Genomic DNA, 21,390 nt, shown 5'->3' on the forward strand with positions numbered 1-21,390 from the left:
CAAGAATGAATGACCAAGAATTTGCTTTCATGTAGGCCCAATGCAAAATGAACAGGTAAGGTGAAAAGTAATTTGTTGTTTGGCCACAAAATCCGAAGAAAAGGTTACCATCTAGTAAGGTTCGTTTCGTCGTTCCAGATTTTCATCAGTAAATTAGCAAGCAACATAAATGAAACAACAGCAATAAAACCACCACCGATTGCTAAAAAAACCAACAGAAAATTAGCAAGTATGTATACATTCCTTGATTCTTTCAATGAAATTTAGGTCAAACACAATGGCCAGCCAGACACTACAGATAACCGTTGGAAACTTCATTGCAGAGTCCACATTCTCCAGCTGCTCCGAAGCTGGCGTAAGGAAAGGATGGCACAACCCATGCAATGTCTTGCTGAAATGCACCCTTGAAACAAAGGAAAAACAAATGCATCAGTTGTCTGCATACACATGATCGGACATAAAGTATACAACCCCAACTTGATTAACTACCGCCGATATTATCTGGTCATAAATAGCAAGTTGTTCATGGTTTATCTTTTCACGAACTATAAGAGGCATAGCCATCAAGTTATCTCTATCATACTTGCATTTCCCCTGAGAGGAATCTATTGTGAAGCAACCCTCCAGTATAGGTAGTTTCTGTACAAATAGGTGTATACACGGTGGCATGCCGCATAGAGAAAAGGAATGTTGTGTCTTTATTTGTCTGAATATTAAGGTGAGTTGTATGTGAGGCTGTGTTGCGAGTAAATTTGATAATGAAATTAACCAGACTTATAATTCAAACTTCTCTTAGTATATCATCCATCGAGTAGATTTACATAGATTTGTACATTCATTTCCATGAAGTTGCCTACAATAGTGTGGACCGTGGTTGGCTGACATAATCCTACTTGACATAAAAACGTGCATCTAAAAAAAGGTTCTTATGAGAGCAAGCATAATTGCCGATCGTATCAAGGCGTGGTGTTTTCTGGGTTGCTCCTACATCCCAATATTCTCCATTAGCTCTTCTTTTATGGTCTCATCATACGATTGCTACTTAAAATGGAAAATGAATGTACTTAATTAATGGCATAAAATTTTGGCTTGTGTGGCAATTCATTTTACATGAAAACATTCATGCATCTTGCAAATGTCCACATGTAATTCGAACCGGAAATTGTAGCAGTCTAACCAGATTAGCTGGTCAGTGATGCAACTGTCAGATCAATGGGGAAATTTTTCTATATTAGGATAGGATGACCAAATTCTTAAAAAAAAAGGATAGGATGACCAAATGCAAATTTAGCTATGCAGTGTGGAACAATGTTACTGGTAAACTACTCTATCCCGCACAGTATGAAGTCAGCCCTATATGCAATACATGTATCTCCATTTTCAAGCATTTTGATTATTTCCGTATTAGATAAAGCAAACATGATGCCCAGATATGGAGACATATTAAACCATAGGAACATATATAGAATAACAAAATGCTATTGCAGCCATGATCTCTCCACAAATCTGCCTACTTATATATGTTTTTATATGAACACACAATGTTAACAATTACTAATTCCTAAACTGATGGACCATAAATTGTAAATATCAGGTCACTCCAAGGTTTCAAACAAAACGACCAAGCCATGCATGGTGAATACTACAGAAATCAAGCGGCAATTAATTCTATATCAGCATAGGCAGATATCACAACACTTTCAGCTTCAGAGTAACGTAGTGCTTTCAAGGAACTCACATGTTTAGACTCAATATTGTCCCTGGAGAACACCAACATGGAATTTGGTAAGAGACATCATCTTGGCGGAAAAATTACATATGCATGTTTGTAGAATGTCCTTCAGTTCCTGACACCAAACTATCGCTTCAATAAATGAATTACCTGTACATGACTAAGATATGAACGTAGTGCTTTCAAGGAACTCACATGTTTTCAAGGAACTCACATGTTTAGACTCACTATTGTCCCTGGAGAACACCAACATGGAATTTGATAAGAGACATCATCTTGGTGAAAAAAATTACATATGCATGTTTGTAGAATGTCCTTCAGGTCCGGACACCAAACTATCGCTTCAATAAATGAATTACCTGTACATGACCAAGATATGAATCGTATGATTAGCAAAATAATGGTACTTGTTGAACATAGAGCAATCTTTCATAACGGGCTAAGGCACATGAAATTTTAAGTATTACAAAGAAAAGTATAGCTTGTTCCATTAGAAAAGAAGACCTAATAAAAAAAGATAAGAAAACCAAGTACATTTCCAGCACTGCACTACACTTTCCACTCTCAATAGTAATCAGGTGTTGTATTGCTATTTTGAACAGTAAGCATAATACATGACTAAACAAAACTCGCCCGATATCCGCCTACTTGTGTACGTCTATATGTTTTTCTTTCCAACAAATTGTTTTTACACCCAGTTTGGTTCAAACTGATAACTCATATAGTCACATGTAGCAACAGATTCTATTTACCATAAGTCAGGAGAACACTTCGGAATTAATTTGTTGGAAACAAAGAATTCTAAATACCATACAAACACATGTTATGGATGGATTAATAAGACAACAAAATAATTTCCAAGGACGACAGGGTGAGAGATGCAGTTTATGTAGGAGTGCCAGCAATCTCTTGGCATTCTTTATATCTAGCTAGCTTTCTTTTGCTCCTTCCAACCCAGGCCTACAATAATTAGACTAAAGATAACTGAACAAAGTAATTGAAATGAGACAATAGGTGATTTGAATATAGAACACCATATTAGGAAAATTATCATTATTATTTGACAATGCTATTATCGATTTATTATGTTCGCAAAATGGACTGTATGTTTCCATTATAATAAAATCAATGACATCAGAACCTTGCACATTGGCGAGCTAGATAAAACATTGAGTACGACACTGGTTGCGCCGCTCTGGACAATCACATATCGTCTTTAACAACAACATTCATATTTGTTTGGCTTTGCACTTATTTCACCAAGATACAGCTGCTAACTCACTTCATTTTGTTTTCAGCTCTTTGGATACTCTTTGTTTTGACAACCATCTAGTCATTTTCCTGAATCCGCAAGGTTTTGGTGTTCTAACTTCTAAGATATATCAGAGTAAGATAAGAAAAATCTTCATATTATACATAATTTATAAAATAATGCCAAGACATGGGAACAAAAGAAAGCTAACCTCTTAAATCTTTAGGTTTGCTATGTCTCAGAGCATCATGCGCCTTAGTGATTGGACCCTATGATCATAAGAGTAAGATACCGTTCTCGCAAAAAAAAAGAGTAAGATACCGAATAAGTCCTTTTAGATGCTAGGAAAGCGGTAAGTCTACTGTAAAGCAGCAAGTCGTTCTCTAAGATTGTAATGTGGCAAGTATACACTGCATATGTTGCATCGATGTATCACAATACAGAATAGATTACCGTCAACAGATTCACCTGCAGAACCTGAGATTCGACCATGCCTACATGAAGGTTGGTCACGCAGAGAAGACGAACTATTTGAATGGGTAGATAGACCTTCCTTTAGTTCCCTAAATTGTTCTATGCACTTGTTTAGGTACACATAGCCTTCCATGATTCCTCCCTGTAATAGTGAGATGATTGAATAGTGGTCATTTAAAAAAAGGGAAACTGAACTAAAGATATTGTATGTGATATATACCTGGTGGCATACCATTAGGAACCTAACTTTCTTATATAATTTGTGTAGTCTCTCGATATGTGTGTTTCCCAGATGTCTGACACATCTTTGAGCAAGACTGTTTGAATTGCTAGAAAAAGCAGAATATATTGATTAATTGTAGCAGAGTGAAAAAATAATTTAGAAAATAATCAAAGAATATGAACAGATGAGGAAAAATAATGAGATTTTCTCATGCGTTTTCCTTTCCTTTTCCTATTGTTAATTGTGGCAAAGACTGAAATAAAATACAAAACATGGATAGATCCTAGGCAGCCATGCTGACAATATCTTTCTAATCAAAGTTGATTTGGATAAGACACAAAGTCATTTATACGGACAATCGGCTGTGAATTGACCACTGCAATTATGTAGCATAAAAAGGAGAATTTTGAAAATGTTCCTCACAAAAGAGATATTCTTACCTTCTTTTCAAGAAAGTGCAAAGGTGAATAGAGGTGGTTCTACCTATCATCTCTCTGTAGTTTTCATCGCAAACAAAAAAGTCTCATTAGGTATAATATAAATGAATTTGTGCCATTACTGAAACATGGAGAATCTAGAAGCACATTTCATATAGCTAACTTATCTATCCAGAATTAGTAAATAAGGTTTAGATAATCAATTAAACAACTTATGAGGAGGTCTAGTTGGCACTTCATTTTCTCGATGGCTTCCGCTTTTTAAATTTGTTTGCCATAGCAAATATCCATTAGATTGCACGGCGTCAACAAAATACTTAGATGTGAGAGTAGTGTACATAAAGAAATGCCTGAAGGAAGCTAGGTGTATGAATATGGTTGAAAGCAATTATCAATGGGTTGTTATACAGATGTAGGTGCAAAGATTTATCAAAGTTCAAATATAAAGGGGCACACAGAATGGACAGAGAATGGATATACATATAATCAGAGTGGGCACACAATCAACATGGCTTCTTCTCTTTTGTTCTCCATGTCCATTATAGCCTGCCATTTCAGGTTAATAACTCTCTGTTGAAATATGCCTGACGCGGTTAAAAAAATGCACAAGAACCTGCAGTACATAAATACCTAGTTAAATTGATTGGAAAAATTACACGTGATCACTTGTGAATATTGGAAGTGTGCCATCTGACGCATAGTTACTATAATGGACGTTGTGCACAATTCAGTTCAAGAAGATAGTTTGAAAAACTACCCCATGGACAACCATAAACAATGAACTAACTACCTGAATTACTGTATGATCAAAAGGTGAACTTGGCATGTTATTGCGATATAAAATGTGCTAGATTGCCTATTTGTTTCCCCAGCAGTACGCAAATCCTATTTACCACATTATTTCAATCAATTGTCAAGTGTCAACCATAAGGTCGTGAAACCACAAACTGGCTACTGATCCATAGCATGAAAAATGGCTATTGATTAAGGCAAAATCCACCAACTACAGAGAGTATGCCACAATTATGGCTAGCTGCCCAAATTCTTCAATGATGGAACCATCAGCGCCAGATTATACCGACGACTCCAAACTGACGCAACAAAATATGTTGCCAGACTACCTAGTCAGACTGTCAGAGGCAAGATTAAACGACGAATTAGTTATGATTTGGTTTTTTCTGCGGAGAATCGACCACGCACAAGTAGTCAATAATTTCCACATCAAATTCCCATCGACCCCAGCAATGGCGGCACCGGGTACTGGATGCTAGGTACTCATTGTAAAAAAAAAATCCCAATGCAATATATGACCTGAAAAGTGAAGAAGTGAAAAGTACATGCTAATCTGTTAATTGCTATGCGGCTGATTACCGTCGCGGTCGCCTGCAGGCTGCAGCCTGCTCTGCCGACGCTGGCCGCTGCTCGTGTGCTCAGCTTCCTGCTGGTAGCAGCCGCAATTTTTGCTGGTCACTATTCCTCTTCCGGCCAGTCACCGCCGCAATCGCTAGGGCTACCGCACCGCTGTGTGTGCCTGAGTGCATCTGGTCGTGCCAAGACTGTTCGAGCGAGCGAGCACAGTAATCCGGAGAGACGTGGGTGCGCCGGCAGCCGGAGCTCAGCAGCGTTGAAGTTGACCCTGATCCGGTCCAGCAGCCCCCGACTGCTCGCGAGCATCCGCACCGGCACGGCGGCACACGAGGCCTCCATCTCGGGAGCGTGGCCGCGCGTCGCGGCGCATCCCCACGGCGGCTAAGGAGCCACCACGCAGCTCGACGTTGCCGCCTACGAACTGCACCCCCGCGCAGGTGCTCCCGATGCTCATGAGTCAGGACCTCCCCTTGTCGGCGGCTAGGCCCTTGTCGACGGCTTTGATGGGCTTGCTAACTGAGCCGTCGAGGAGCGGCACAACTTGTCGCCAAGAGGAGGGGGCGTGGGGGAGAGCAGGGGAGCGGTCAGAGGTGAGGACATGGGCGGAGACACGGCGGATACAGATGGAGAAGAGTGTGGTGTCACGGACTCACGGTTCATCTTGACGGCTTCCCCTAGATCGCCAGCAATTCGAGATGATCTCTGTCGGCGGCCACCGTCGGGCCCTCCGCCGGCTTCAGCGGCCGCTCGGGGCCACGACGTGGCTGGCACGGCTTGCCGTTGCGTTGCGCCATGGCAACAGTCTGTTCGACCTCTTCGACGGGACATCGCCGGCCACCTGCCGCAGACACCACAGCAGCAGCATCAAAGAGGTTGGCGAGGGCTCCCGCCGTTCGCCGCCTCCACTCAACCACCGCATCAAGGGGAGGAGGCTTGGACATGGGGCAGAACGGTGGGGGTGGAGGGACAGAAATGCCATAGATGCCGATCTTGCACGCTCGAGCGCCGCACCACAGAGGGTATCTCCGTCGTGGTCGCCTCACTCCCGCCGTCACCTCCCGCCCGCCACCGGCCGCCAGTCACCCGCCCGCTAGCCCCGAGGACCTCACGACCTCGCCTGCAACCCAGACGGTGAGAGGAAGAAAAGGAAGAATGAAGACAAAAAGGGAACCCACTGGACAATATGGCAGTAAATCAGGTAATCGTGTCACGACCTCCCCACCACACGCATGCTCATGACCCCACCACGTTGAGCAACAGCGGCACAGAAAGAAGAATGTGCTACACTCACCCAGGCTTTAAATATAAACCACCACCATGCGAGCAACCACCCAGAAATAAATCCGAAGAAACTGCAAAACGCCATCAAAACTGCACACAAAAAAATAACAGCACGTAAAAGAACACGTGTCAACAGGACAGGTACATAAAAGTAAATCCAAAATTCTGAGAAAAATCGAAGTTGTTCAAGTTTAGTATAGTAATATAATATTACAACTCTATTTGAGACTTGCATCAACAACATTAAGCACATCTAAATATCTAATACCGCTCTATTATTCAGAGCGCCTCTTCTTGAGAAGCCTAGTTTGCAGTTGTTGAATCTCATAGATATTGATGTAACAACGGTAAGGCGGTAACGGGGACTTCCGTGCAAGGGCCTTAAATGTCCCCTGAGGTTTGACGCCTCCATAAACCACATCCTGTGCAGTAATCTCCGGAAGTTCCTCTTGAGAAGAACATGTTTGGTAATGACTAGATATAAAAACATCTTCATTAGTTGTACCCAGTCTTCGAAAATACCAAGATTTATTTTTGGCCAACAGATCACAAGGATGCTCACCATGCGTAGATATAGATTTCTCTACAGACTCTCTCAAGAACTTCAGAATCTTGCACCAATAATGGATGCTAAAATTATTTCTAAGTAGGCCACCAATGACGTTCGCGGAAATAAGAGATCCATTCATCATCTTTGATATCTCCATTGCACAATATGCTAGTCTTGGGTGCATCTTAGGATCCGTGCTTCCAAATGTAATCACCTTGAAGAAATACCAGAATGCCTCATAAGGAAGATGCTTCAGAGTCATAGTCTGTGTTGTCCCAAGCTTTGTGATCTTGTCAGATCGGCTTGTGATTATAATCTTACTACCACTTGTAGTGCACTTTCTAGAGAGAGAATACAGACTTCCCCACAAATCATCGTTGAGTTCCCCAACTACCTCAAAAACAATTAGCAATTTCCTGTGCTTCTCATGTCTCATTGTACACCGATCCGTCAAAATGTCAATATCTTCATCTCTGAAAGTGCCGTGTCTAAAGAAGACAATCTGTGAGAAATGATCACGGACTCTTTCATCGTTGCAGACGTGAGCAACAAGTGTACTCTTCCCGCAAATTGCTGGACCAACAATTGGGAGGACATCAAACCTGTCTTGTCTACCACTGCACGGCTGTGTGCACAACAGGAAATGCATGATCAGTTCCATCTCCATCTGGCGAGCAAACATGCAATTTCCCAGCAAGATATGCATGTTGTAAGGCTGGCGGCCCAGGCGAGGATATGATGTCAAAAACATGACCGACTCACTGGCATCAAGAATCATGGTTCTCAAATTGTCAAGGACATTTTCAGCTACAAGTTCTTGTGAAGCTCTTGTGCTGCTGCTGCTGCTAGATAGACAGAGACGTTTTGCAGAGCTGAATTTGGACAGAGCCCAAGAGTAATTCCGAACCTTATTATGTCCAGTGCCATCTTCTTGAAAAGCTCTGTATCGGAGTGTGTCGAGCACGTAGAAGCCTTGGTAAATTGCATCCCTGAGCATCCTCAGCTGCCGAAGCATCCCTTGGTTTGTGATGTGCCGCCCCTCGGCCTCCTCGACGATGACCTGCGCTCGGAGTAGAATCCTCTCCAGGTTAATCTCCATAGCCTGCACCGGCAGCTTGGAGTATTTGTTGATGACGAAACTCACGGATCTTGTTGCGAGTTCGCCCAGCACCGCTGGAAGGAAAATCTCCATCTGTAACTAGCTACTGAGTTGGGAGAGTTTGATGTCTCTCAAACTCTGCTTCTGCCATTTTTGTGGCCTAGCGGATGGAAATTTGGGCCATTGACTCTTCCAAGACTTGCTAGCAAGCAGCCAAGCCAGTCTACGCATTTTCAAAAGTATTATTTGCTGATGGCTATGTGTTTGCTTAGTGAACAAGCACCATATGTTTTCCTGTGCGCAAAGGGCCGTGAATCCTACGTCACCCTCTACCTTGTTCAATGCTAGAACTACTAGTCTACTACTAATCAGTCAGCCAGAGACAAACAGCAGGCGGAGCTAAGTAGGAGGGGAGAGACTTGCATAGGATCTCTCCGTTAGGTAGGATCGTAGGATCAACCTAGAAGAAAAATACTTTGAACATGCACAAAAATCTGAAAATAATAAACAACATGCATATAGATTGTATCAACAACTCCAAGAAATTTCAGCTTACACTAGTTAAAAAGAGGGCTTTCATACCACCCCATAGTCTCCAAATATTTCAAACCGCGACCACGACTAATGAGGTCTTTAGTCCCGGTTCTGCAGGAGAACCATGACTGAAGCTCTGGGCCCAACTTCAAATTTTACATACATTTAGAGAGACAAAAAAATATAAATCTGAGTGTGAATAGTGTGAAGTTGCAAATTTGAAGTTACAAATATTTTACGTTGCATATATAACATAGGTGTGTGTTGTGATTATTTATTCAGAATTTTTTAATATGATTTGTCTTTGCAAAAAAATTGTTCTCATAGATCCTATCAAAAACCTGATCCTACCTAAGTCTTCCTCAAGCTAGCAGTGGGGAGATGTGTCTCACGCAACACCTCGCGTCTGGCTCAGACGCCACGGGTGGCGACTGGGTCACCACCGTCTCTCGCCATTCAAAGGCTCGCTTGCAGGCGCTTCGGGCGCGCCTCGAGGCGGAGCTCCCTCCTTCCATCTCCTTGATCTGGCTCCGATTCTGACGTCTCCGCCGAGGGTGGCGAGGTCCCAGTCTCCCCCCCCCCCCACTCGGTCCTTGCTTCGGTCCGCTTCGGGAGCTTTCTGGAGTGGGCCTGGCCGCAACCCCAGTCGCCCTTGCTGCTGCGTACGCCATCGCTGGGTGCCGGCTCCCTCGTGCTCCCCATCCTTGCGCGACGTGGCTGGTGATGCCCGCGGCCATGGATTTTCCCTCACTGCACTTCTGTCTCAGCCAAGATCTCCGGCAAATCCAGCTCAGGTCACCGACAGGGAGCTGGTCTCTGCGGCGCCACGACAGCCACCAGGGGGTGGCGTGGCGGCCCCGCAACCTCCATGCTCGCTGCTGATGGACTCTCTGTCTGTCCCTCTACCGCCGTCCACGTCTCCGCTCGGGGAGCTAGGGTTTGCCTCTGCGGTGGGTGGCCTGGACGTTGGTGGGCCAGGCCAGGCCTATGCGGCCCAGTTGGGGTGAGCCGCTAGCGCCTCCCAACCCATGCGGACGGGTTCCTCCGTCGATGGGTGCCACGCGTCCCAGGGGAAAAGTGGAAGGTCCACGATCGCTTCTCCCCCGCTTGCGGCCCAGTTTCACGATTCTACCCCGCCGCCTCCTCTTAAGTGGTTTTGGCTCCTCGCTGGAACCCTAAATTTTGATCTAGGGTTTCATGCGCTGATACATGACATTCAGAAGCATTTTGCTAGGGTTAAGCATCTCGTCCTCTCCCTCTCCCCCTCCTTCTGCGAGCCTCGAGGTCGACTGGTTACCATGGACCGGGACCGGTACGCCAGGGCCAAGCATTCGTACGATGAGGTGGAGGGAGATTTATCTTAGGGGCGCGAGCAGGAACTGGGCCAGAAGTTACATCGGAAGTAGGAAGAACAACGTCGACAACAACACCAGCGTGACTGCCACTACGACTTCGACCGTGACCGTGAGAGGGCGGTGCTGCTTCTTGGTGCTAGAATAGTGGCCGCAACATGCAGGAGGCCCGGCTCCCGCCCCTCCCCCTCCTCCTCCACGTCTGCGTGGGCGCGACCCTGGTCGAGGAGCGGGCTCTCGCCCCCCATGACAAGCTCGGGCGCCACAAGGGCTGGCGTCTGCCTACGTTGGCAATGCAGCTGTAGGTGCGGGAGAGAGTGGGGCGCCCCTCCCCGCCTCGGATGCTACTCACATAACATGGTACAACTACGACAAGCAAGGTCATGTCCAAGCGGATCGCACGGCATAGCCATTCAATCGCGCACCCAATCCATTCTAGGTTGGCTTTGGGGCAACCAACAAGGGTTCTTCTGTTGTGAGGCTTCGCAGGAGGAAACGCAACTGTCTGCTTCCAATGCAGTGACGGAAATCTTTCAGCTCTGCAGGTGGAGGAGGAGTTCAAGAACCTGATGGACAAAAACTCGGCTTCGTAAGTGAGGAAGATTTCTGATTCGGCCTTTACGCTGGTTTTTCCAAAACGTGAAGTATTTTTGGGATAATAAAGGATACTTAGAAGTCGTTTCGAAGTCAGGCTTTCATTTCGTTTGTAGCATTTTGAAATGAATACACTAGTAGGAAAACCCTTATAGGCTGAGCTTAGTTCTGTGGCGCACCACTAAAAATGCGCCACAGAATGTTATTTTGTGGCGCACCATGCTAGGTGCGCCACAGAAATAGCTTAATTTTGTGGCGCACTACTGAACAATGCGCCACAGAAATTATATGGGGCCCACATCCTGCCACCACCAATTATTAGTGTAGGTATTTCTGTGGCGCACATAGCTTGCTGCGCCACAGAAATAACTCTTTCTGTGGCGCACGTGCTTCGGTGCGCCACAGAAGTAGTTGATTCTGTGGCTCACTTGTTCGGGTGCGCCACAGAACTAAGGTAAGTTATATCATCGCCCGTGCCCTCCCCCACGCCTGTTCACCTCTCCCCTCTCCCCTCTCCCCTCTCCCCTCCCCTCTCCCCTCTCCTCCGATCCGCCGCGCGCCGCCATGGTCGTCGCCATCGCCGTCGCCGCCGCCTTCCTCCGCGAGGGCCGCATGCCGCCACGGTCCTCCATCCCCGCCACCTGCAGCACAAGCTGCCGCTACGGCGAGGAGGGGCCGCCGTGGCGTGAAGGTGGAGGAGCCGCCGCGTCCTCCTCCTCCTCCACCGCTGCCGTCGTCGTCAACCTCCTCCTCCACTACCCCTGTCGTCGGTGAACTCTCTCCCCTCCCCTCCCCTCCCTCTTCCTCTCCCGCGCGAGCACAAAGTGCTCGACGAAATGCTCGTGTGCTGCTCTGGTTGTGCTGCTGCTCGTTGCTGTTGCTATGCTAGCTGCTGTTGCTGTTGATGTGCTACTGGATGCAATCTATCTATCTATCCTAGCTTGATGTCATTGTTGCTGCAGCTAGATGCATGCTCTGGTTGTGCTGCTGTTGTCGTTGATGTACTCGGCTGCCGTTGTCTGTTGATCTATCTATCCTAGCTTGTTGTCATTGTTGTCGCAACTAGATGCATGCTCTTGCGACTTCTCACCATTCCCGGTGAACTATACTGTTGCTATTGCTTGTGTGTCCATGCTCTAAATGGTCAAATGATCATCATGTGCTAGTGATTTACTTACTGGCTCATTGCTCATGGTTGATGTACCTCAGTAGTGGTTCTGGATGCATTGCTGCTGTTGCTCTGGATTCATTGCTGCTGTTGCTCTGGATGCATTGCCCCTAATTGTTATTGATGAACCATGTGATGGTAATGATTCAATTTAATTCAATGATGTTAATTTGATTTCCATCCTTTGTTGGAAATAAATCCATGTCTGAACCTGTACAAGGTAATGAAGACTTGCTCACTTGGTATTGCTTGCTAGTTGGACATTTGGTTGGTTTTGATGCTACTGGTTCATTTAAATGCATTAAATGCTACTATGGTATGCTACTGTGGTATCCTTGTGAAGAAATGATGGATTCTTGTGAGCTTATGGTATGCTACTATGCTACTGTGGTATCCTTGTGAAGATTTACTTGATGCTACTGTGGTATCCTTGTGAAGATTTACTTGATGGATTGTGTGATTTAAATGGAATGCTTATGATGGTATACTAAAATAGAGATATTCACAATAGGGGATCATGTAAATGAATTCCACTGTGGTATCCTTTGAAGAAAAATGACTGTTTCTGATGGTTTTAAAAAGCTAGGTGGTGCTAGGTGATTAAGTTGGCTACCAAGACTTGTCTCATCTGGTTAGCTGGGATATGCTATGTGTTGTTGCTTGTTTAGGCATATCTATCACTTACTGGATTTACTCGGTTCTTGATTGGCCTCTCTTATGCCGCATCACTTGGTCTATATACCAAGTGATGAATAATCCCTTTGGAGCATCTCGCTCCATGCATGCTATGTGTGTTTGAGCATCTTGACTTATGTCACCATGGTTGCTGGTTTGGTGGTGTTTTGAACTCAACTGAGTAATGATAAATTTCTATTTCTTGTTGGCTTTGATAAAAATAGAGATATCCACAGTAGGGGATCATGTAAATGAATGCCACTGTGGTATCCTTTGAAGAAAAATGACTGTTTCTGATGATTTTAAAAGGCTAGGTGGTGCTAGGTGATTCAGTTGTCTACCAAGACTTGTCTCATCTGGTTAGCTGAGATATGCTATGTGTTGTTGCTTGTTTAGGCATATCTATCACTTACTGGATTTACTGGTTCTTGATTGGCCTCTCTTGCCAGCATCACTTGGTCTATATACCAAGTGATGAATAATCCCTTTGGAGCATCTCGCTCCATGCATGCTATGTGTGTTTGAGCATCTTGACTTATGTCACCATGGTTGCTGGTTTGGTGGTGTTTTTGTACTTGTCGATGATTAGATGGTTGGTTGATCACTCGTACACTCCGGGTGTCGCTAGTGAGCCCGGTGTGATGGCACAAATATCAATCTCTTGTGCATCCTACCTGGTCTCACTAACGCCATCCCGGGATGTTCATATTTGTTTCGACCAACAAAGTATGAGGCATTCCATTTAGTTCATACTAGCTACTTCTTAATTGCATTGGCCTTTCTTCCATTCTAGTGCCGATGATTAAATTGTTTGGTCACTTGTACACTCTGGGGTGGGGCCACCGAGCCCGGTGCGATGGCACAAATATCAATCTCTTGTGCATCCTACCCGGCCTCGCCGACCCCATCCCCGAATGTTAATATTTCTTTCGACCAAAAAAGTATGAGGCATATGATATCTAGTTGAGATACCACTTGGCTCTTTCTTCCATTTTAGTGCCGATGATTAGAATGTTTGGTCACATATACGCTGCAATATACTTTGTAGACGGGCCCCCCTTTCCCCGGCCACCGTTCCGTGAACGAGTCTTTGACGAGACAACAACGCCGACATGTCTCTTCGGCGCAGAACCACGCCAGTCCCAGCCGTCTCCCTTGTGGCCGTGTCTAGTGGGCTCGCGCTTTTCTCCATGGCCGGACCACGATTGGACTCACCGGGGAAATGCGATAATCGCCATCACCACTATCGTCGAGTCCACGGTGTAGAGTACTTTGCAGCAGATGCCGCTTTTCTTCTCGCCGTCCGAGTGAACGAGTCCTTGATGCAAAGACCGTGCCGGCCTCTCGTGCAGGCCGGCGACGGTCTTTGCATCAAAGACTCGTTCACTGCACGGCGAGGGAAGAAAAGTGGCATCTGCTGCAAACTGCTATGCTCCTGTGGAGTCTGGCGATAGTGTTGATGGCGATTATCATTATTCCCCCGGTGAGTCCAATCGTGGTCCGGCCATGCAGAAGAGCGCAGAAGACGCGGCCACAACGGAGGCGGCTGGGACTGCCGTGGTTCTGCGCCGGAGAGGCAGATCAGCGTTGTTGTGTCGTTAAGGACCCGTTCATGAAACGGCGGCCGGGGAAAGGGGGCCCTTCTGCAAAGTATACTGCGGTGTATACTGCAACTATGGTTTCTGACCATAGTATTTGTGTTGACCAATAATGTATGAGGCATTTATTCCATTTTGTCATTCCATTTGCTTTGAGATTTTCAAAATGCCGATGATTAAAATGTTTGGTCCCCGTACACTTGGGGGTGGCGTAAGTGAGTCTGGTAAGATAGCACAAATATGAATCTCTTGTGCATCGGACTTGGTCTCGCTTACGCCATCCCTAAATGTTAATATTTGTGTTGACCAACAATGTATGAGGCATTTATTCCATTTCTCTTGTGCATCGGACTTGTTGGTCTCACTTTCTTCCATTTTCATCATAGTACGAACCGGATATGAAGACCCCGATGCAAGCGAGTCTCGGTGGGTAGAGATGAGGGAGCAAAGGAGGAACCGGATCGAGCCTGGTGGGTAGAGATGAGGGAGCAAAGGAGGAACCGGATGAAGACTACTTTGTATCTCGAAATTGTGAAATTTGTATGAATTAAGAGTTGTATGCAAAACATTTGACACTTAATTGCCACTATATATGTATCTCGATCGGGCTCTAAGTAATGTGATGATGATGTCTATGTTATATCTGTGCAATGTACATGATATTTATATTATATCTGAATGTTGCTGTATATAACCTGTATCTCTGTATATAAACTGCATGTGTATAGCAGGCAGCACAAAATCGAGTATAAAACAAGCAATTTCTGTGGCGCACTGAAAACCAATTCTGTGGCGCACTCTTTTCTGTGGCGCACCTAGGAACACGTGCGCCACAGAAACCTTAATTCTGTGGCGCACGGGAAGGTGCGCCACAGAAACAACCTTATTTTTGTGACGACGTTTCTGTGGCGCACCTCCCATGCGCCACAGAATTCATTTTTGGTGCGTCACTGATGAGGCTTTTCCTACTAGTGATACATATATTCATTTTATTTACATTGCAATTCCAGTATTGAATACTTGTTTGGTTGCCACAGGAATTGCAAATGACATTAGAATTTAATATTAAATTTGTAAATGGCTTCCATAGAGAAACGCAAATGACAGGTCTCAGCTCGGAATCGTGTTTACCCATGACATTATTTTGCTGGATTTTCTATGAAATGACGGTCCAATTCTGTGGCAACCAAATAACCCACCTATGTAATTCCAAATAAATTTCAGGATTCTAGGACCAAATATGAATACCAAACGCTTCTTATATGAATTAAACTTTGAAGTTCACGTGGAGGCGATACAAGCCGCAAGAATTCAAACCTGGCCTGTTCATATATATGACGCACAAAGCCAAATTATCTGCAAAGTAGCCAACAACTCGTATCAAAATCCATTGACTGCCTGAATCATCTCTTCTCCCACTTTGACAGCACTCCGACCAGCCATCAACTCGTCCATCAGCCGCCCAACATCATTGTAGGAACCTCCACCTGTCTCCACCGCGGTCCTTGCCTTCACACGGAGCTCCTCAGCCTTCTTCCGTATGTTGTCGCTCTCCAAACTACCTCCCATCAATGCGGTGATGGATCCAGCGATCACCTCGCCGGAGATCACCTCATGGGTCTCCATAGACGACGCATAGTCCTTGGCGCCGACGCCGACGCCAACTTTGAGCACGTCCACGACGAGCTTCTCGTTGTAGAACTGGTCGGCGTACCGCGGCCATGTCACCATCGCGCACGCCGGCGCTCACGGCCTCCAGGCACCGAGTTCCACCCGCGAGTGCGTCAGGAAACCACCTGGCCGCCGGCTGGCTCGGGATGAGCGTCTCGCGGCGCCCACCCTTGTATGAGAAAGCCGCGGTCGTTGTTGCCGGTCAGCTCGGCGAAGCCTTCGGGCATCCACTCCGACCGGTCGTCGTCGCTGCCACTCGAGCACCCATACGAAGTTCTTGCCGGAGAGGTCGAGGCCACGGGCGATCTCGCGATGCTCGAGCAAGGGAGAAGCCGGTGAGCGTGCCGAAGGAGACGTACACCACCGAGCCGGCCGGCTTCGTGTTTAGCCACCGCAAGCATTCAGCCGCCACGTCGGGCGAGTACGCGTTGGAAGTACTACCTCCGCCTCTCGCAGAGCCATGTCCTCGGTGGCTAGCGCGACCGGCCCGACGAGCCGCGCGCGGCGGCCGAGCGTCGCGTGGAAGTGATCCACGTAATCGGGCTCCGGCTCATGGAAGCCGTTGAACACTTCGCCGAAGCACCTCCGGTCGGCGGCGTTGCCGCTCGGTAGAACGCCCACTCCGGCCGGCCGCGTCCCGGGGTCCAGCATCCGGCTCCGCCTCGGCTCCACACGGTGCGGCAGCCCCGGCAACAAAACCAGGGCTTCGGGATCGTCGGGGCAATTCGCCGTCTCGCGGCGGGTTGTTGCGCAGACATGCTCTCGCCGCACGACCGGGCGAACACGCTGCCGCCGAGTAAGACGAGCCGCGGGACGCCGTGCGCCGCGGCGGAGTCCGTGGACCAGGCGAAGAAGCCGTCGGACACGACCGCGTCCACACGGGGCGGGTGGTGGCCGGGAACCCGTCGAAGGGCTCGCGGAGAAGCTGCGTGGCCTGGACGAACTTGACATGGTACTCTGCTCCGTGGGATGGGGTGACGGACTTGAGGTTCTCCATGCCCGGTGGGAGACCGACGTCGGGGAAAGGCAGGATGGAGATGACGATTGCGCCGTGGAGATTGGCGGCGTTGGCGCGGTCGACGGCCGGACGGATGATGTCGGCGTTGACGAGCGTGGGCGAGGATGGTGCACTGGCGCCGCGCGCAGCGAATAGGCCGGCCATGTCGGTGACCGGAATGAGGTGTCCCAGAGCGAAGTACGGGAGGAAGAGCATGTGTAGGGGTTGCTGCTGCGCCTCATCTCTGGTAGTAGCCATGGATGCCTGCTGCCGACGCAGATCTTCTAGATACAAAACTACACTTTTTTGTGATCTTTTGAGGTGGTTGTGGCAGGAAGAATCGAGAGTGGAGGAGGAAAGCTGGAGAATTGGGAGCAGTTCGACTGATTAATGCAGCAATTTGTACAGTACTACAGTATATATGCAATAATTTTCGGGGATGGAGTTTTGGCTCCCGGGTTGAGATGCACCGGACATCTGGACCAACGAATCTTGCTCCGAGATTGCCGAGAGGGACGACAAATGCAGGTGTACGTCGACCAGAAAATCAAAGATACCTTAAGTGAGCGTACGGCAGATAGCTGGGCCCCGCATTGTTCAATGCTGTGACGGAAGAGGGGAAGATGGGATATGGGACGGGGACGTCAATGGGAGGAGCCGGACTCGCGGTACATGTCGGAGCGGCGTCCTAGACCACAGGCTTGTCGGAGCAACATGTGCAGTTTCAGCAGCCCGCCGAATCCAGTTTCGTTGAGAAGCCATTTCTTGAAGTCGTTGAGCCCTTCTAGTACCTCAACTACATGCTTGACACTGGGGCGCGCGTTCAGTCGGCCGACCGTCGCCGTTGCCATCGTCCTCTGGTGGCTCTGACTGGGCGCCATGCTTGCTGCCTCTGGATCCTGGATCGCTGCCGACGTCCGACATGCCTATGGAGAAAAAATGATCTGCAGTCAGCTTGACGCATAGCCAGCCCAGAACAAGGGAGGTGCACTTTTCAGTGATCTGGTAATTACCTTGTCTGGAGTATTGCGAGGCAGATTGAGTTGCGCCTGCTCGTGGTGTACCAGAGAGATTTGGACGGAGAAAAAGGGGGAGGGGGCGAGCGCCTCTCCTTTGAGGATTCCGGAAGCAGAGGAAAGAGATGCAAGCGGGTGAGGAGGTATGAATGCGTCCTCGTGTTGGCAGAGTTCGGGCTCCACATGGCAAGCTTGCCTCTCTGGAAAAAATAGAGCCAACTTACTGAATGGAGGGGCAACGGCTGGAGCAGCCTGTGTGAAATCTGGTCCAACCAAAGCAGTCAACCGCTGTCATCTACGCCATTGTTGGTAATCAGCGGCAAGTTACAAAAAACGGAATTGATGTCCGTACAAGGCGGAATGTTTTTAGCAGCACAAGGCTGAATCAATGTCCGTACGGGAGGAGCAGGGCGACCAGGGGCGACTCAAATTTTGAACCCCTTCGGCCGACGCGACCGGCGGTGAGATTGGCGACAGGCGGTGGGGAGCTTCTGTCGGTGCCGTCCCCGGGGGAGGGGATGTGTCGCGGTAGATTCTGGACGGAGGCGCCGCTCGTGGAGGACTGAGTTTCGGAAGAGGAGGAGGACCCAGTGGTGGAGGAGGCGCCGAATGGGTCGGATCTGGAGCTGGGAGCACGCGGAGACGTCCGCCGGCGGTGACCCTTGACGGTTTTGTCCAGCGCGCGGAGGAGCTTGGGGGCTTCCTCCGGCGCCGGCGACGCTCGGCCTTTGCGCCTGGAGGTAGGGGATCCAGCTTTGGGGGTGCGACGGCGCCGCGATTCGCGCGGCTGGGTGACTCGTGGTCCCCGCGGTCGACGGTGGCGTCTCCCGCTCGGCAGATGGTGGCGGCGGAGGCTTCGCGGTTGATGCCGTCGGCTGAGCTGCAGGAGGCGTCGACTGAGCGGCCGGAGGCGGCGCTGTGACCGACGGAGGAGCCGGTCTCCCAGGAGGCGGATCGTGGTCTTGGGCCTGGGCCTCTGGCTATGGGGGAGGGTCGTGCTGGGCCGTGTCTAGGGCCCGCCCAGGCGGCAACTTTGGTGGTCGAGTCTGGGCCTGGCTCTCGGCCTGCATCGGCAAGGGTGGCTGTTGGGCCGGTCGGTCCAGCCCGACGCTGACGCTTCTTATGGCTTTGGATGCCTGCGGGCTCTACCGATCCAAAGTTAGGGTTTAGAGCGAAGGCAGAGTGAGGTGAGACAGCGTTTGTCCGACCCGTCCGCGCCGCCGCACCGACTTCTTCGCCCCTTGAGCGAGCCGTCGCCGCTGGGGAGGTCCTTTGCTGAGGTTGTGATGGCGGGATACGATGACGGGCGTAAGCGCCGGTTTGCGACGGAGGGTGGTGACAACCGCGGCGGGGAAGGCTACAGTAGGCGATCAGAGGAGGCGGGGCGCGAGGGCGGATGGAGACTTGGTGGTGGTGGCCGGCCGGAGGGAGGTGCAGGTGGCTACCGCTATGTCAAAGACCTCGGCCCGCGCGGCTGGGATGAGTGGAGATCGCTGCCGCCACGGTGGCGCGAGTAGCGGAGATGGGGGGAAGAGCAGCGGGACCGCTACCGGCTAGAGGATGGCGGGACGGCGCAGGAGGAGCACATGGCTGCGGGCGGCCAGGGAGACCAAGGGCAACGCCAGTTGCAGAGGAAACCGCAGCAACAAGCCGGCGGGCGCGACAGGGCCGTCGTAGCCAAAGGGCAAGGCTAAGGCCGGTACGCAGCGGACATGGGCCCTCGTCGGCGGCGAGTGTTTCAAATGTGGAAGGGGTGGACACTTTCAATCTGAGTGCACGTATGAGCCACTTTGCGTGCTATGCAGCAGCGAGGGACACTCCACGGCGATGCCTCGGCGTCAGTCGCTGGCGCGCCTGAGAAGACGCATCAAGCCAGAGTCGTTGTCATGTGGGCCCGACGAAACGTCTGCCAGACGCGAACGGACACTTTACGCAGGGACCGACGCAATTTTCAACCCCGGATACGCAAATGATCCCTCAGGGTCCGTGTGTAAGACGCGTGTTTCCAACCCGAAAGTTGTGGCGATTTGCACAAAAATAACCCAAAAGTGAAAGAAAAGCACAGACTGACCCTCCGGCGAAACTATTTTACCCATCTAACCCTTTTGTGTGGCGCCTATGCGAGGGGAGCCACACTGCACTGTGTGGCGCCTATGAGATGGGCGCCACACATCTTGCCTGCGTGGCGTGCATGAGCGTGCGTGGCCTACAGCTGCCAACGTGGAAACATGTGTGGCGCCCATGGCAAGGGCGCCACACTACTCTTTATTAACAAACGTTCTCTAGAGCTGACAGAACATAGTGGTAGCTTAGTTGGATGAACCCTTTGGTGCAAACCTATAGGTCTTGAGTTCAAACCCCCAAACCCCTTGATTTTATTTTTTCTTTTTAAAATTATGCTAGACATTGTAGTATGTTCTAAAATATAGAACCCAGCTCCGTATTATTTTTAAAACTTTTTATCATTTTTTTAAATCATTGTAGGAGTTGAAAATAAGACATACTGCCTCCTATTTGTTTTAATGGATACACATGTACATAGCGTGGCCGATCTATTTATTAGAGAAACAAACGCAAACTAAACCATTGTTATTAGTTTTTGGGTTGCTCTAATCATAGTTGTGTTTTCTTTTTAAAATTAGCGGGGGATGAGCCAGGCATGCTTATTTAATTTTCTCAACAACAGCAATAGTAAATATTGTACTGATAGATATACCCTAGCAGTGTCTTTTTTTAAAAACAATCATGTATTTTGTTTCCCTTTTGCAGATGACAAGGACTGTGATATGCTGCAGAATCAAGACCAAAACAAGCAAATCAATGGTTTGAGTATCTGGCCCATACCATTTTCTCTACAAATTAATCTGTTTAGTCCATGCATGCATGAAATGTCTGACAGAACTAATGTCTAGCATAATTTTAAAAAGAAAAAATAAAATCAAGTGGTTTGGGGGTTTGAACTCAAGACCTAGAGGTTTGCACCAAAGGGTTCACCCAACTAAGCTATCACTATGTTCTGTCAACTCTAGACAACGTTTATTAATAAAGAGTAGTGTGGCGCCCTTGCCATGGGCGCCACACATGCTTCCACGTTGGCAGCTGTAGGCCACGCACGCTCATGCACACCACGCAGGCAAGATGTGTGGCGCCCAACTCATGGGCGCCACACAGTGCAGTGTGGCTCCCCTCGCATAGGCGCCACACAAAAGGGTTAGATGGGAGAAATAGTTTCGCCGGAGGGTCAGTCTGTGCTTTTCTTTCACTTTTGGGTTATTTTTGTGCAAACCGCCGAAAGCTGTTGGACCTCGCAGCTGTCCAGGACGTGATGAAACCTTTTGTACCTTTTGGTGCAAATCAATATGCAGCCAA

At 48.4% G+C, this 21,390-nt stretch overlaps 1 protein-coding gene, 2 long non-coding RNA genes and 1 pseudogene across 3 annotated transcripts; all 4 read right to left on the reverse strand.

Moving 5' to 3' along the window:
- Positions 1–284: 284 nt before the first annotated feature.
- On the reverse strand, positions 285–3,750 carry LOC124686334. Its single transcript, XR_006997788.1, has 6 exons — positions 3,679–3,750; positions 3,453–3,600; positions 3,196–3,280; positions 2,026–2,091; positions 1,739–1,882; positions 285–403 (listed from the first exon to the last, which is right to left on the reverse strand). It is a non-coding gene; the product is annotated as an uncharacterized LOC124686334 (long non-coding RNA).
- Positions 3,751–3,753: 3 nt separating this feature from the next.
- LOC124686335 lies at positions 3,754–4,703 on the reverse strand. Its single transcript, XR_006997789.1, has 3 exons — positions 4,599–4,703; positions 4,122–4,175; positions 3,754–3,787 (listed from the first exon to the last, which is right to left on the reverse strand). It is a non-coding gene; the product is annotated as an uncharacterized LOC124686335 (long non-coding RNA).
- A 2,339-nt stretch (positions 4,704–7,042) lies between these two features.
- On the reverse strand, positions 7,043–8,502 carry LOC124689623 (putative disease resistance protein RGA3). The gene has a single exon (XM_047223123.1). The coding sequence runs from the start codon at positions 8,414–8,416 to the stop codon at positions 7,043–7,045; it is 1,374 nt and encodes a 457-aa protein (XP_047079079.1). The 5' UTR covers positions 8,417–8,502.
- A 7,215-nt stretch (positions 8,503–15,717) lies between these two features.
- On the reverse strand, positions 15,718–17,263 carry LOC124689625 (annotated as a pseudogene).
- Positions 17,264–21,390: the final 4,127 nt, after the last annotated feature.

This window comes from Lolium rigidum, chromosome 2, assembly GCF_022539505.1.
Source record: "Lolium rigidum isolate FL_2022 chromosome 2, APGP_CSIRO_Lrig_0.1, whole genome shotgun sequence".
NCBI classification, from domain to species: Eukaryota; Viridiplantae; Streptophyta; class Magnoliopsida; order Poales; family Poaceae; genus Lolium; species Lolium rigidum.

What these genes read in the sequence shown, in the direction of transcription:
- LOC124689623 (XM_047223123.1), bottom strand. Translation starts at nt 8,416, where the DNA reads ATGGAGATTAACCTGGAGAGGATTCTACTCCGAGCGCAGGTCATCGTC.